The sequence below is a fragment of the Diospyros lotus genome, chromosome 10, assembly GCF_014633365.1.
Source record: "Diospyros lotus cultivar Yz01 chromosome 10, ASM1463336v1, whole genome shotgun sequence".
In the NCBI taxonomy this organism is placed as follows: Eukaryota; Viridiplantae; Streptophyta; class Magnoliopsida; order Ericales; family Ebenaceae; genus Diospyros; species Diospyros lotus.
In genome coordinates, this window is record NC_068347.1 from 25,597,978 (window position 1) to 25,611,999 (window position 14,022).

At 36.9% G+C, this 14,022-nt stretch overlaps 1 protein-coding gene across 13 annotated transcripts; it reads left to right on the top strand.

The window, feature by feature from the left end:
• Positions 1 to 233: 233 nt before the first annotated feature.
• Positions 234 to 13,589, top strand: LOC127811654 (WEB family protein At5g55860-like). Of its 13 annotated transcripts, none has more exons than XM_052351711.1 (5): positions 234 to 460; positions 600 to 696; positions 877 to 960; positions 2,734 to 2,940; positions 11,661 to 13,589. In XM_052351711.1, the coding sequence occupies exons 4-5, from the start codon at positions 2,770 to 2,772 to the stop codon at positions 13,449 to 13,451; spliced, it is 1,962 nt and encodes a 653-aa protein (XP_052207671.1). In that variant the 5' UTR covers positions 234 to 460; positions 600 to 696; positions 877 to 960; positions 2,734 to 2,769; the 3' UTR covers positions 13,452 to 13,589. The 13 variants fall into 13 exon arrangements, with proteins under 13 accessions (XP_052207671.1, XP_052207669.1, XP_052207674.1 ...); XM_052351709.1 differs by lacking the exon at positions 877 to 960 and adding an exon at positions 2,583 to 2,655 and having other exon boundaries at positions 2,737 to 2,940; XM_052351714.1 differs by lacking the exon at positions 877 to 960 and adding an exon at positions 2,583 to 2,655 and having other exon boundaries at positions 609 to 696; positions 2,737 to 2,940.
• Positions 13,590 to 14,022: the final 433 nt, after the last annotated feature.

The window sequence follows — 14,022 nt, forward strand, 5'->3', positions numbered from 1 at the left end:
CTAACCAATAGATTATATCTAAATGGATTTATTGTTATAATAAATCACCACTCAATTCTCATTTATTCACTTAACTGTTAACTCCATGGCAACCTTTTTTTAAGTACTTATCAGAATATATAAATAATCTGTATGTCTGGCGCTCTTGGGCATAGAGGTGACCAGATTTTTCTACTGCCCGCGTGAGTGTTTGGCCCTTCTCTTATTTTATCCGCGTGGGCAAATAACGTTTATCTGACTCGTCACTCTTCTCCCTCCCCACTCTCTCTCTCCCTCTCTGTCATTTGCTGCTTTAAAGATTTGTCTTGATCTCTGAAACGGCATTTCAAACTTCAAATCTCTCTCTCTCTCTCTTCCGTTTCGGTTCTCCGAGAAACCTCCTTCGTGATTCAAAAGGGAGAAAAAATCGTTCCTTCGTCATTCAAAAGGGAAAAAAAACGCTTGTTTCCGAATTTACAGAGTACATATTACTGTTACTACATCTCTTTATGTATTCAGTTTGATTAAAGACTATAACGGAATCCTGGACTGTTTTCCGGTGGCGCTTTTTTTTATTGCATTTTCAGAGATTCAAATTTAGTTTTCGACATTTTCTATAGAATATGCAGATTTACGACGATGATCAAGAATTCTTGCCCTTCTCAGAGCTTTTGAGACATTTTTTGGGTTTTGAAGATTGGTTATTAGGGTTTTGAAGTAAGCCATCATTAAGTTTTTACTCTCTGCTTTTCCTACTTTTCAACTTGTGTCTTTGAACATCATGTTTTTTATATAAACTGATTGCTTTCTTTGACGCATTTCCTGTTCTTCATCACAAATTTTCTTGTATATTTGATAAAATGCCGACATCTCCTCTTCATGCCATGAAAAAATTAGGAATTACTCGTATATTACGTCAAAGTAGGGTTCAACCAATGGTTGAAGTGTAACATTATTCAAGGAGTTCACGAGATTAATCAGGTATGCATGTGACCCCTATTGCAATGCCTATATATTTATTCATTTCCATCAATTTTTGGCCCCATCTGAGGAATTAAAGAAAGAAGGGGAAGAAAGAAGAAACAAGAAAAACTGAAAGAGAAAAAAGAATCTGGTGGGGACTCATGAATTGTTCAATCTCTTTAGTTGATTAGTTGGAGATGCTATTATTTTCATTCTATGAAGTCAAACCCTTGAGCCATAACAAGTTTCTTGATACTAAAATTGGGAAGGTTTGCTTTTAGATTTTAGTGTGGCCCTTACATTTAATGGCAAATATTTTTGAACTAATTATCTGCTTTAAGTAAAACAAATTTATTAATGGATTGCATAGAGCTACTGTGCATAATCTAGAGAGTGTGCATGTTACGCAATGGTAAGGTTGCTGGATCATGAGCTGACATCACAAGTTTGAAATATGGGAACAAACTTTTTAAATGATGGGATAAGGATGAGCATGTTAGACTCTCTCAAGACTTTTAAATGGTGGGAACCTTTTGCACGTAGTTAAATTTTTACTCTAGCATGATTAAGATCAGGTGTCATAGTGAAGAGGACTTGACTTTTACATTATCAGTTTTTGGACTTCCTTTCTAAGTTGTCCTTACATTGGAAATTTTCTAATGAGCATTTTTATGGGCTTGCATAGCTAGTTATCTAGTTCTTCCTTGGTTTTGATTTGATTTTAGTGCTATTAGAGGATTCTCAATGTGTAGACAAATGTGAAAGGAAAATTCAAAAAAGAGCGTTGTTAAAAGGTTACCCTGCTTAAACTGTGATAACTATGAATCAAATTCTATGAACAAGATACTTTTGGAGTTTGATAATGGAAAAATTACATTTTAAGATGATTAGAAGAATAGGAATATGAGAGGAAGGGCTTGGCGTCCACTGTGGATAAGGGGACTTACTGGTTCAACATGTGAAAATCAATTACTCAAAATTCTGTAGGAGAGTTTTCTGTAACATACTCATGGTAAAGTTCTAAAGATCTTAGTTTTGGAAATACATTTGGTATATGAAACTTCCTTTTAAGGCAAAAGGTGGGATGGTTTATGATTTTGAAGAACCTCTCATGACAGGAATATTGAGGTAATAATGGCATTGAAATGTTTGGGGTTGAATGGGAAATGAGTGAAAATGAAAAGTGGGACTTCTTGTTGTCACTGACCATAAGTACAACATTTATTGGTCTCTATTACCTTGACAAGGGGAAAAAACCTCAATGACTGGTGTTATCTCTTTAGTCCTAGAAGGGGATTCCTTTGAGTAATGATGTTTCTGTTGATTAAAGGATTCCTCTTTTGCATCACTGATTTATTATGTGGCCTTAAATGAATGGTGTGTCGACTCATTCCCTGAGGTGTTTGTTAATTGCTAGTGTGTGTAAACTTATGGTAGAATTTGATTAGTATTTGTAATAGTTGTAAGTGCACTTTAAGATGACATGTAAGGAGCTACTAATGGTAACTTTTATCTGATTGTTATTAAGGCGATGTTTCTGCTGCAGTTAGTTGATAACACTTTCAAAGCTGGCACATGTTATCTAATATTTAAATAATAAGCCTGCATGCACTTAATTTACTATTTAAATATATTTTCAGATCCTCTTACATCATACTTGGGTTGACATATTTCAGTTCTGAAGTTACCTTCTATGGTATCACAATTTGATAGGTTGTTCTTGCAACTATTTATCTTGGTAATGCTTTTCTAAGTAAGCTCAGCATTTTAAATGTTTCTGATTGTTCTCAGCAGCTGGGGTTAAACAAGCATAATAATTAGAGCATTATGGGAGAAAAAGACTGTCCAAATACTCCTGATTCTGTTAAAGTGGGGTTTGGCGAGATAGACACCAGGGCACCTTTCCAATCTGTCAAGGATGCTGTCAGCTTATTTGGTGAAGGCACTTTCTCAGGGGAAAAACCTGCTACCAAGAAAGCAAAACCTTATTCTGCAGAGGTATTTCTGATACTCAGTAAACCATGCAGAGAACATATTAGTGACAGTTAAGTTTTTCATTTGTTGGGTAATTCCATTACCTCTGGTGGGACACTATTTTGAAGCTTAATTGTATGGTATCCAAGGGCAGCTCGAATATAATTGCATTCTAGAAATAAGCAGTAAGTGATTGATGCTCTTCATGCTTAACTGACAATGTGTAGGTGCTGGCAAACCTAGGATACTTTGGTTCTGCTGGGGAGAGACGGCAGTGGAGGAGGGGGGGTGTTGGGGCCAGTGGGAGAGAGGCACGTTGTTGACAGCTTGGCACCGCGTTTGGGTTTTTTTATTATAAAGACTTATTAAGCCTAGAAAAGGCATACTTCCTTTAGCTGCAAATTTAAATCATCATTGTAGAAGTGTGGACCACAACAACATATTAAGCCTTAATCCCACTAGGTAGAGAGAAGTGTGGACTATATATATAAATACAACAACAACAACAACATATCCAGCCGTTATCCCACTATGTGGGGTTGGCTACATGAACTCTAGACTTCTATGTGGGTTATATCCCAACAGATAGTTTGTCTAGAATTCATATTTAAATCCGACTAGGTTTTATGCTGGCTGTCGGCTACCTAACGCAACCCTCTTCCTTTATCTGGGCTTGGGACCGGCAGTGGATAATATCCCCTGGCGGAGTAATGATGAAATGAAGTTTGAACACCATCTTCACATGGAGAAGTTTCATGAGATGGTGGTGAATGAAGATAATTGATATAGTTGTGTTCCATCACTTAGTTGATATGGTGAAACCAACAAGTACAATATGGAAACACAACATGGACTATATATATAAATGGCCCTCCTATTTCTGATTTCACGCGATAAGTTCCCTCTAAAATTTATCAGTGAAGTACTGTTCAGGTGAGGTTCAATTAAACTTTATGGTGTACAGAGTTTGTAGATGCCATAATGGAGTCAGATTTTCTAAATTTTAGAAGTTAAGACTGCTCGAATGGAAAAATCATATTGTTGGAGGATTATATTGGAAAATTGAGGGTAAAAAAATTACTCTACCCCTATATATATATTTGTTGACATATAGTGGAGTGTATTTAGAAGATTAGATGTAAAACATTTAGTTCCTAAATGGTTGATCTAATAGATCTTTTAAATAATTTGGCAATGGCAGTTTTTAAAATGCTATAGGTATTAGACTTTATGTATACATATTTTTGAAGTGCAATAAAAGTCATGTATTGCATGTTATTCCTCTATTAGTCTCTCCAAGACACGGAAGCTTCTCTCTTACAAAGATAGGTAAAGACTCCCCTCTAGGTAAATATTTCAGGTGGAAGCTAACCAGAGCTCTTTCTTTTCTGGAGTTCTTTTCTTGACAATAGACATCTTTTGGCTGCTTATTCTTTCCACCTAAAAAAAAAGCTGCAGGAAACCATAGAACATTTCACTACAAAGTGATGTCTGGAAGATATTTCATATTAATATCATTTGAAGACTAAAATATACGAGGGACTTTACTACACGATCCTTTACGCCACAATCAATAAGATCGGATGCTTTCTTCATAATTGAATGGATTTGAGCCATTTGACTCTTCAGAGGCTCTTTTCCTCAATACATGAGTTTTTCACTCAGAAAAATAAAAAAATGAAGGGTAATTGACTTGAAGAATGAATGCATCTCAACTACATTATGTTGTATAACCTACAATTTGATTCAAATGATTATAACCAACACAGAGGGCAAGTCTCGGTGGCAGCACATATTAAGGTTGATCATTTGTGATTGGAAAGGCATAGATTTGAGTTGTGAAAATGACCTTGTCATGTACCAGCTATGTAGGGAGATACCTTATTTAGAGAAGGCTATAGATGATGAGTAGTGTACTAAGGAAGTTACAACATTGAGGAGTTCTACCTAGTTAGTTACGGCTGTAAGAATTGTACCTAGTGAAATAGCTCAATTGCTTGTAATTCCCAGAACGTGGAGGCAGTTATCCGCACATGGGTGGCTGGATCAGCTTACATATACAAGCTATCCACACCTAAGGAGAATATCTAATACCAGAATTCTGATATTCTTCTGAATTTCTCTCTCTTATTCTCTTCTCCCTCCATTCTTGGTGCTTCTAATTCCTTCTAAACTTCTTTAATTCTTCCTCTTTCTCTAACATTCTCACCAAATTGTTGAGAGAATTGGCCAGATCCTTTGGGAGCTAACATTCTGGTATCAGAGCAATGCTCTTGGGTGGAGTTCTTTCTCGTGAAGTTTGTTGCTATGGCTGATGGAACAAGGATGAAACATATGGAGTTGCAGTTGTAGCAAGTCACGGTGGCGATGGTTGATATGCAGATGCAGATGGGAACTCTGGAATCCTCGATCGAAACGATGGTGGAGACAAGGATTGATAGGGTGATGGAAAGGTGGCGAGAGGAGAATTGGGAATAGAGCAATCTGTTACGTGAACAGATGTGTGATTAGATGAGAGAATATATTCAACAATTTATAAGGATGTTCTCCAATCAACAACCGGTAAGGCTTTTTGCTGAATTTCCTCATAGGGAGCGATCAGAACCAATCCTTCCCAGAGTAGGAATGGGACACAGACCAATAGGGTCATCGGAGTTTGAGATAGAATTAGAGATTATGGGGGAGAACACTTTAGAGAGGAGACAAGGGACTCAGGCTAATTGCAATTAGCCGAGTTTCCCTGCTCCAAAGTTGGAGATACCACTGTTTGATGGGGAGAACTCAAGGTTGGTGAGAACTTGTGAAAAGATGTTCACTATGTACAATGTGCTCGATCAACAGAAGATTACATTAGCTTATGCCTACCTTAATGACATGGGAGATGCCTGGTTCCAAGGGTGGATCTGGGTGAAGGAGGGTTGTCTATGGAATGAGTTTGCAGATGACTTGTGTGAGAGATTTGGGGATAGAAGTATGATGGATGTGATAGAAGAGTTCAATAAACTCAAACAAAAAGGATCAGTACAAACCTACTAGCTCAAGTTTGAAGAGCTAAGGTCACTGATGATGATCCATAACCCCCACCTAACAAAAGAATAGTTTGTATCAAGTTTCGTTAGTGGATTAAGTGATGAGGTGAGGCCAATAGTGAAGATGTTGCAACCCCGAACCATCAAACAAGCGGCTGAAAGTACCCGATTGCAGGAGTTAACTGTAAAGGCCTTGATGAAGAAGCAGAGGGTATAGATGAGAGGGGTGAACTCCAGCGTCTGGTAAGTAGAAAACAAAAGAGTTGGTAAGGAGGCAGGTAAAGGACACAAAGGGATACTTACCTTACTGGCAGCTAACCTTGGGCAGCCCCAGGAGGAAAGATGATAGAGTAGAGGCGACAAGTAGGGTTGTGCTACTGTTGTGGTGATAAATATTTCCCGGGACATAGGTGTAAGAGGCAATTACTTTTGTTGAAAGGAGAAGAGGTGAAAGGAGGAGAACCAAGTAGACCATCCAAGGCTGAAGGAGATGACAGTGGAGAAATTTCCGTGCATGCCCTAAAGGGGTTAGCAAACAATAAGATTATCAAGGTGGAAGGTAAGGTGCAAAACTGTCAATTGATGGTGCTTATTGACAGTGGTAGTACCCACAACTTTTTTGGATGAGACCATGGCCAGAAAGCTCAATTGTGAGGTCACTGACACTCATCCCCTTTTAGTGACAACTGCAAACGGTAACAAGGTCCTCAATTAGTCAGCTTGCATGGGATTTTGTTGGGAGATTCATGGAGAAGAATTTATGGCTTATTTGAGATTGTTAAAATTGGGGAGGGGGGGGGGGGGGATATTGTGCTTGGGGTGGACTGAATGAAGGAGGTAAGCCCCATCAATTTCGATTTCAACAAGATTACCTCCCACAAAGGTATAATAGCCTGAAGTAGATCTTTTATCCATAATGCTACCTGCCCAATCTGCATCGGTATAGGCCTCTATTTGTACATGTCCTTAGTTTTTAAAGAGTAGTCATTTTCCAAGTGTCCCCTTTAAGTTCCTTAGGATTTTGTAGACAACTTCAAAGTGTTCTAAACCTAGTGGATGCATAAATTGACTTACCACACTCACTACAGAAGCTATATCAAGTCAAGTATGAGACAAATAGATGAGTCTACCCTTCAGTCTTTGGTATTTCTCTTTATTTACCACATCTTTGGCTTCGGCAGGCTGTAGCTTCAAGTTGGGTTCCATGGGAGTTTCGGCTATCTTGCATCCGAGCATTCCTATTTCACTAAGAAAATCTAGGACATAAGTTGATTAACAACAATTCTCTCTTTTGATCTTGCAAATTCCATCCCAAGGAAGTACTTTAGAGCCCCTAAATCAAGTGGGGAAGAATTTAAAGGAGTAACTTTTAGAGTTACCTTAAGTGGAAGGAAGACCATCACTTGAAGATTCCATCAATTGTTTGAGGGATATTCGAATTAATAGCATTTTTTTTGAGTTTTTCTTCTAATATAAAATTGAACCATAGGTTTCAGATTGCTTTGATCCATTTATAGTAATTCTCCCCATGGTTCTGACTCCATCATGCTTGGCACCTGTGAACTAAACAAATCATGTTCTTCATTATTTTGAACACCAGTTTCCTTGAATTGTTTATCAAAGTGAATTGGGGTGTCAATCATGTTTGGTAATGGTTTAGAAATTTTCAAAGGGGGTGTCAAGCATGTTTGGTAGTGGTTTAGGAATTTGCAAAAAATTATCTTCTACTGCATTATTCTCCCCTTAAAGATGATTTTTTGTAAAATAGGGTTGATTCTCTATGAAAGACACATCTCTACTTATGTGAGTTTTCTTTGTCAAAGGATTAAAGCATTTGTACCCTTTTTTATTTGGAGCGTAACCAACAAAAACACTTTTTTCAGTTGTTGGATCCAATTTGGATAAATAAAATTGTGGTTTTTAAAGGTAACTCAAAGTATAATCGGCACATCGGGAAATTTTTTTTAGAGAATTCAAAGATGTCTCAAAGTTTAAGACCCAAATTGGCATTCTATTTATTACATAGCAAGCAATTAAAACAATATTTCCCTAGAGGTATTTTAGGACATTCATAGACAACATAATAGCTCTAGCTACCTCAAGTAAATATCTATTTTTTCGCTCAGTTATGCCATTCTACTAGGGAGTGTCACGACGTGTTGATTGATGTAAAATACCTTTTTCTTTTAAAAATTCTCCTAAACATTCATTGAAATACTCTATCCTATTATCAGATTGAAGAATACACATTTTTGTTTTAAATTGGGCTTCGATCAAGTAAAAAAATCTTTGAAAATTCTTGCCACTTCGGATTTCTTATTAAGTAAACCCAACATAGTTTAGTATGATCATTGATAAATTACAAACCATCTTTTGGCAGATAAAGTGGTAACCTTTAAGGGTCCTTAAACATCACTATGAATCAAATAAAATGGTTTTGAAAGGTTGTAAGGTTTTTGTCAGGACTTTATTTCTAACTAATGTTTTCTTTGAAGATTGAATTGAAATTGAGGGAGAAATAGGAAGAAGTGGGGAAGAAATAGACAGAATAATAGGGTGAACATACATAAATGAGGGAGAAAACAAATAGAAATAAGGGAGAAACAGTGAGAACTTGAGAGAAAGTAAGAATTTTAATTCTGATCATTGATATTCCTGTAATGAGGGCTATAGCTTAATATATAAAACTATTACAGAGCAGTTACCACTCCCCCACTACCAATAACTACTCCTAAAACACTCCATAACTAATAATAACCTGAAAATACTATTAATAGTTAACTACTTCAGCAAAATAAAATAATCTATTGCAAAAATAAGTAACCCAACTGATCCTGGTCATGACAGTTTTGAAACAAATTTAATACGATGATCTTTAGACAAATGATAGCTTTCACATTGAAACATAGAATAATCCACTCCTTTTAAACAATTTAGGAAACAAGTGTGTTAAATAAGGAAGACTAGGATGGCCTAGTCTAAAATGCCATTGCATTATTTGATGAGAAATAGAAATTGAATTATCACCACTCAATCCTTGAGCTTTTTCATTACTAAACAAATCCTCATTAAAGTAGTAAAGTCCGTTTATCTTTCTAGCATTGCCAATTATCTTTCCTGAGTTTTGATCCTGAAATAAGCAATAAGAATAAAAAAAAAGGTAATATAGTAGTTAGAATCTTTTGAGAGTTTACTAATAGATAGAATATTACAAGCAAGTTTAGGAACATAAAGTACTGATTAAAGATCAATATTTTTAGAAATTTTAATGAGATCTTTACTTGCAATAGGTGAAAAACTATCATATATTATTCTTATCTTTTCACTACCTGGACAAACTGGTCATATGATCAGATGTCCTTGAATCAATGATCCATGGAGCATATTTTAAAGAACCAAATAGGGCTATAAAGTATTTATACTTGAATGGGCCAAAGAACAATGAGGCTTACGGTAACGAATTATACTTTAGCAATTTCAGGAATTGATCAAACTGCTATTTGCTGAAGGGACTAGATTGGGCTTCATTGGGAGTAGGAGTCACTAATGCCATTCTCTCTAACTAAAATGAAGAAATAGGCTTGTCTAATCCAAATTCCTGTAGTTTGTTTTCATCCACTGAATGCATTCCAACCTCCATGTGTCCACTGTCCACAATCAGAATATGATTCCAGCAGTGCTGCATCACTGGTGGATTTTTTCAAGTGTTTGATCAAGCCATCAAGAAATGATTCTCCTTAGGGAAGACATCCCAATTCTCAGAGAAGGTGCGCTGTACCAGACGGTGGCAGAACTATATAGGACCTGACCTGAGGACGTGATCAAATCTGAGAATCATGCGACTGAAGAGGAGTTGACTATGAGTCCTGGGTATCGTTGGATCTGAGAGAGGAGGTGACGATGAGTCGTGTTGGACTACTATGTCATCAGACTAGAAAGGGAAAGACGGTCGTTGAGTAATGACGATGGCAGCGGGTCCAAGGTTGGAGGGTTAGCGGCCGGCGTGCCTAGGGTTTGACAGCATAAGTACTGCCTAGGGTTTGATAGCGCAAGGGTGACTTCCCTGCTTTGATACCATGCATGCTAAGAGAAGAATAATTTTATTTCACCTTACTTAGGAATACGCGACTCTCCGGTAGGATACAACAAAACTAGCAAGTTAGGAACTGATTTATAAACTAGGAAACTTACTTAAAAAACTTATTTACAAAATATTCCTATTCTAAAAAATCAATCAAGTGATTGGAACACCAATCAAGGGATTGGAATTGATCCCCACTAATCAAGGGATCGGTTTTCTTCTCATGTCTATATCTACTGTTATAGATTTTTGGCCATGTGTTTTTTTTTTTTTTAATTTATTTGTTTATATCATTATTATCGTCAATTACACCTTACTCAACCAAGTTGGGATTAGTGGCATGACATTCATAATTTCAACTAACTTTTAAAAGTCACATTGACAATATAAATTTTATGTAAAAGAAAAATATAACAAATTTTTTTGCTAGATTTCATTTCAGACGCAACTCTTAGTATGAGAATGATGAAATAAATTCTAACACCATTTTCATATGAAAAAGTTTCATGAGATGGCAGAAAATCAAAATAATTGATATGATCATGGAACACATTATGACGATATTGTTTGTTTATGGTATGTTGATATATTTTTGGTTGGTGTTCAGATCACAATTATGGGTAGGATGCTATATTTTGCATGTTAAGTGTGCAACCTATTTCAAGCTTTTTGGATCTGGAGCTAATTCTTTCTGCACTAGAAAGTGAGCTGAGATGGGTTTGAAGCCGAGAAAATCTGATGGTGCTTTCTGTAATATCATATGATGTTTTTTTTTCCCCTTTTCTTTTCATAAAAGGATGCTATCTTCATAGCCAGATGATGAGACATAGGATGCCTATCTTCTTCTACATTTTTTTCTTTTTATTCTTTTATTTGTACTTTATAGTTAGGTGATTATATTTTCAAGACTAGTAATCAAGTGTTCAAATAAACTGTTTATTTCCATATCTCAGCAGTATTTATAAGACAACTCTATTGTGTTGAATAGCTAATCACCTTCTCATCTAAAAGTTTTAAGTTTAGATAGAGAGTTGACTAAATCTGTTATATTATTATTTTTCTCTCAACACACCTCATCACTTGTGGTTAGGTTTCGCTACTCAATAATTTAAATATTGAGTTGGCGGTGAGGTTTTAACTCAAGACCTTTGCCTGCTTTTATATCATGTTAAATAATTAACCATTGTCTCATCTAAAAACTTAAACTGTTAAATAGAGGGTTAATTTTATTTTTTAAATTATTATTGTACTCTCACCATATTGATTAAATGACAATTGCCTTTATAACGTGCTTCTATAAAGTCTCTAGCTCTTGATGTCGTCAAGTAGCAAAGCTGCCATGGCACGGGTAATGGGATTTTGGATGGGTTGTTCGTTGTAGCATATTTTACCTTTCTCTTACAACTTATCCAAATTGTGAATGCCAAATTGATATCTTATCAATGGAGGTTATTCATGGACATTACATAGGTTGACCTTTTGTAGTTTTGATCCTCCTCTTCTTACTACTTATCCAAATTGTAAATGAGAAGTCGATAAATCTTATCAGGGGAGGTTATTGATCATGGATATTCCATAGGGTGACCTTTTGTAGATTCTGATCCTATGTATATACACTTCTGTCTTCACTGCAGAGAGTATTGACAAAAGAAACACAGCTTCACTTGGTGCAGAAAGAGTTGCATAAGCTCAAGGAACAACTGAAGAATGCCGAAACTACAAAAGTTCAAACACTCGTAGAGCTTGAAGAGGCTAAAAGGACAGTTGACGATCTATCCCAGAAGCTTAAAAACATAACTGAATCAAAACAATCAGCAGCTACGGTAACACAAGGTGTAAAGAATCAGATGAAGCAACTAGAAGGAACAAAATCTGACTGTCTGGTTGCAACTAATGGTGCCGGTAAACAGGACTTGGAAAGTAAAAGAGAGTGGAACAAGAAGCTATCAATTACCGAACAAGGTGCTGCAAAACAACTCCTGAGGCAAATATTTCTGGACTGTAATGCAATCCAGGAAGCTAAAACAATTGCATTCAGACAAGCCATAGAAGCTGAGGATGAAGTGAAAGCAAATTTAGAGAAATTTGGGGAACTTTTCAAGGAGATCACTACTATAGAGGAGTCCATCTGGCAGGTGAAGCTTGCAGTAATGCAAGTGGAACAAGAACAGGTGAAGATATCAGCTAAGAAGGGTATCCAGAAGCAGTTGTATATAGCTATCCTTGAAGAGTTGGCGAAGAAATGGCTTGCTTTGAAGAAAGACTTTGATCCTGAACTCAATAAAGATCTTGGAGGCCAGTTGCCTGAAACAGTGGCTGAGATTGGAGCCCTGCAAAACGAGTTGGAAAATGTGAAGGGTTCATATAGAAATTCCATCAGTACTGTCACGTTAGAGTTGGATGGTGACAAGGACTCTCTTCATAAAGTTGCTGAAGAAGAGAGCCCGCTTCGAAGCTTGGTGGAGTCCCTCAAACTGGAGCTGGTGAACGTGCAGAGGGAGCCTTCTGAGCTAAAGAAGAAGGAAGCGGAAATGGGATACGCTAAAGGGAATCTGCGTGTCAAGCTCTGCAAAAGTAAGTCTGAGCTCGAGGCAGCCCTTGCTGGAGAATCCAAAGTAAGAGGCGCTTCCAAAGAAGTGACCTCGTCACTGCACCAGATATCATCCGAAAGTGAAAATGCAAGACCTGAAGCAGAAGAGATGAAAAATAAAGTCGAAGAGTTGATGAAGGAAACAGAAGCGACCAGAATTGCCTTGGAGGCAGCAGAGATGAAGCTCGTAGTAGCTCTGGAGGAAGCTGAAGATGCAAAAGCAGCTGAGGCAAGGGCTGTTGAAGAGATTAAAATGTTGTCCGAGAGAACTAGTGCTGCACGCACCTCGGCTTTTGAGTCCAATGCCCAGATCACTATCTCAAGAGAAGAGTTTGTGGCGTTGAACTGGAAAGTTGACGAGTCTGAGAAACTGGCAGAAATGAAAGTCGCTGCTGCAGTGGCTCAGGTGGAGGCTGTCAAAGCTAGTGAACAGGAGAACCTCCTCCAGAGATTGGAAGCATCTCGAAAAGAGATAGATGACATGAAAGCTGCAACCGAGGAGTTTCTGAAGAGGGCAGAGGCGGCGGAGGCAGCCAAGAAGGCGGTGGAAACAGAGCTCCGGAGATGGTGTGATAGAGAGAAAAAGAAGGCAGCTGAAGCTGCATCTCGGATTCTCGCAGAAGCAGATCTGTCATCAGAATCATCCCTCGACCACCGGATTCAAATGCAGAAACCACTGGATGGAGTCAATTCTTCCCGAAAGTTGGAAAAGCAGAAAACTAATTCGTCGAGAAAACTACTTTTGCCTAATCTCAGCAGCCTCTTTCACAGGAAGAAGAACCAAATTGAGATTGGATTTCCATCCTATCTGCCTGGTGAAGACCCTCCTCTATGATTAATGCATTTAAATAATATTTGGGAAATGGTTGAGAGAGGAACTTGTCTTATGCCTCGGTTGGTTTTGTGCATTTTACACGAGTGGAATCAAATTCCGTTCTTTGGTTAGTGTTTTGCATCAATGAAAGGAATAATAATAAAGAGTATCGGGATATAGGTTAAATAGTAAATAAATAATACGTTAAAATTAATATTAATAAGTCACGAGTTTAATACTTAACTTAGATAAGAATTAAATGATCATCTGCGATTTATTTTCTCTGCCGAAATCGAGAACATAGCGACGAAAGATCACGTAAAGATAATAATCTCAAAAAATAATAATAAAGGGACTCATTTTGTAAATAAATTATCTTTTTATTTTTTTATATAATTTTTATCCAATTTTATTAATACCATCTAATTTTATATTTCCTCCTCTTCACATCTTAACTAATAAATCAAGAACCTTGCTTTCAACCAATAATAATTACTTAATCCTCTCCTTTTATATATCAAAAATAAAAAAATAATAATTATCTCAATAAATAAATAAGAACTCATAAAACCTGTTTACAAGTTAAGTTATA

Coding starts and splice junctions, on each gene's coding strand:
- LOC127811654 (XM_052351703.1), top strand. CDS start 2,770: ATGGGAGAAAAAGACTGTCCAAATACTCCTGATTCTGTTAAAGTGGGG. Junction 2,941..11,660: donor CAAAACCTTATTCTGCAGAG/GTATTTCTGATA, acceptor TCTTCACTGCAG/AGAGTATTGACAAAAGAAAC.